The sequence below is a fragment of the Ochlerotatus camptorhynchus genome, unplaced genomic scaffold (genome assembly GCF_037179485.1).
Source record: "Ochlerotatus camptorhynchus isolate MF236.1 unplaced genomic scaffold, CSIRO-AGI_Acam_v1.1 ptg000078l, whole genome shotgun sequence".
Taxonomy (NCBI): Eukaryota; Metazoa; Arthropoda; class Insecta; order Diptera; family Culicidae; genus Ochlerotatus; species Ochlerotatus camptorhynchus.
The window spans coordinates 2,388,593-2,390,985 of NW_027040568.1; the positions used below are offsets into that span (position 1 = coordinate 2,388,593).

At 42.8% G+C, this 2,393-nt stretch overlaps 1 protein-coding gene across 1 annotated transcript; it reads left to right on the forward strand.

Annotated features, from left to right (window-relative positions):
• Positions 1-277: 277 nt before the first annotated feature.
• On the forward strand, positions 278-2,116 carry LOC135697795 (dolichyl-diphosphooligosaccharide--protein glycosyltransferase subunit 1). The gene is made up of 2 exons (XM_065217608.1): positions 278-1,009; positions 1,095-2,116. The coding sequence occupies exons 1-2, from the start codon at positions 439-441 to the stop codon at positions 1,892-1,894; spliced, it is 1,371 nt and encodes a 456-aa protein (XP_065073680.1). The 5' UTR covers positions 278-438; the 3' UTR covers positions 1,895-2,116.
• The last annotated feature ends 277 nt before the right edge of the window (positions 2,117-2,393 follow it).

The window sequence follows — 2,393 nt, forward strand, 5'->3', positions numbered from 1 at the left end:
TTATCAAATGTCAACATCTGAGTAACCGTTACCCAGTTTCTGTCGTAGGTATACGTTTACCCAGATTTGGGTAAATACATGTTAACCCATTTTTGGGAAGGTTCAGTATTGACCAATCTGGGTGGATTCTACCCAAATTTGAGGAGTTTTGAAATAGCGTGTAAGTAACGCCCAAGGTGCGACCCACCATGGGTAACACCCTTTTCGATTTATTAATCTCATCTGGTAATAATGTCGATTCACACCATTGATACACGTCATGCAACTGTCAAAAACAAGCGATTCGCGGCTGCTGGTGCATTCTGTGTGCGTGTCCTCCTCCCTTCTCTTTTGCATTGCGGTCTGTTCATTTCGTGGAGGCTGTGAAAAACTTTTATATTTCCTACGGCTTTTTCGTGTACCGGTAAAATTAGTGTGATTTTCGTATCGAAAATCAAAATGAATAGGAAATTACTGTCCCTGGCAGTGTTTGCTGCCGTTATTTTTTGTGCCCAGTCTGCCATTGACGTGGAAATAGAAAACAAAAATGTTGATCGCACTATCGATCTCGCATCGCAGTTGGTGAAAATCAGCTACAAAATTACCCTGGAGCATAAAACTAAGAAACCCAATAGCAGTTATCTGTTCATCGTTCCGAATGACGAACGGGAACGGCTGGCATTTGTTTCTGCCAAGGATTCCTCGAAGAAAGACCTAAAGCTGACGGAAACTGCTTCACCCAAAGGAGCGACATTTTCGATGAGTTTGCCGGCTGGATCGGCCAATCCGGTTGTTTACATTGAAACAGTCTTTACCAAGTCCCTGAAGCCGCATCCGACCGCAATCAGTCAGACAGACCGTCAACTGGTACAATACTTTGGAAGCGTTTATTTCTATTCGCCATTCAAGACAGTCACTCAGAAGACGACTGTTCATCTGAGTTCGCGAAACGTCGAAAGCTTCACCCAGTTCAAGCCGGCTGTTCACTCCGATACAACAATCACCTATGGACCTTATGACAATATTGCTGGTAAGGTTTAGCATATTTACTAACATTAAAAATATAACTTTTCCATAAGACGAAGACATCTAAAAGCATTTTACTTCTCTTTTAGCATTCTCCATGGAACCTTTGACAATTCACTTTGAGAACTACACTCCATTTATGACCGTCACCAAGCTGGAGCGTGTAATTGAAGTTTCCCACTGGGGAAATATCGCCGTGGAGGAAACAATCGATATCGTTCACTCTGGCGCCGCCTTGAAGGGATCTTTCTCCCGTTACGACTATCAGAAAGATTCCCGCTCGAACCAGGCTTGCGTAAAATCGTATAAGACCCTGCTGCCAGCTGCAGCCACTGGAGTGTACTATCGTGACACAAATGGCAACATTTCCACTTCGGCCATGCGTGTGTTGAAGGATTCAGTTGAGCTGGACCTTCGTCCTCGTTTTCCCCTATTCGGCGGCTGGAAGACCCACTACACCCTAGGGTACAATGTGCCTAGCTTCGAGTATTTGTTCCAGACTGGCGACAACTATTTATTGAAGATGAGAGTCTTGGATCACATCTTTGACGATATGGTTGTCGATGAGGTCATCACGAAGATTATCCTTCCAGAAGGGTCAACTAACATCAAGCTAATCGCTCCTTACACGGTTACTCGACATGCCGATTCACTGCATTACACCTACCTGGACACATTTGGTCGCCCCGTCATCGCATTCAGCAAGAAAAATGTCGTCGAAAATCATATTTCTGACTTCAATCTGAAGTACAACTTTAGCCGAGTGATGATGCTGCAGGAACCACTGCTGGTAGTTGGTTTCCTCTGGGTGCTGTTTGTGATGGTCATCATCTGGATGCGATTAGACTTTTCCATCATCAAGGAAAAGGAACATCTCCACAAAGACTAAATTAACGCTGATAACAGCAGTCTTAGTTATTCCATGAAACGAATATTCAAACGAGTAGGGTTAGTAGGTCGGTTTTATACACAATATTCGTACCATTTCCTAATTTTATGATTCAAGTAAATCTCACATTGGCACCAAAATACTACAGTAGCAAAAGGTTACAGGGCGAAATAGGAGTGTTCGCTTATCTTAGGAGAAACTAAACTAATGTGCCGCGTCCTTACAAAAAGCATTTAAAACCCTTAATAAGATAAGAGGTAGCTCAGAACAAGCACAACGTTCAAGCAAACCATGAGTTCAAGTGTCTGATAGTTTGTCGTTCATTTCTAAAGCTGCTTTACCGATATGTCGTTAAAATGCGAAAACGCATAACATCAATACTAATAAAGTTTGTGAGTCTGAAAAATAATAAAAGGGTTTTTGAAATTACAGTCAACTCGATATTCGCATACCGTGCCGACACCATACTTTGTGCAGATCCCGATGGTTGCGCAGTCAT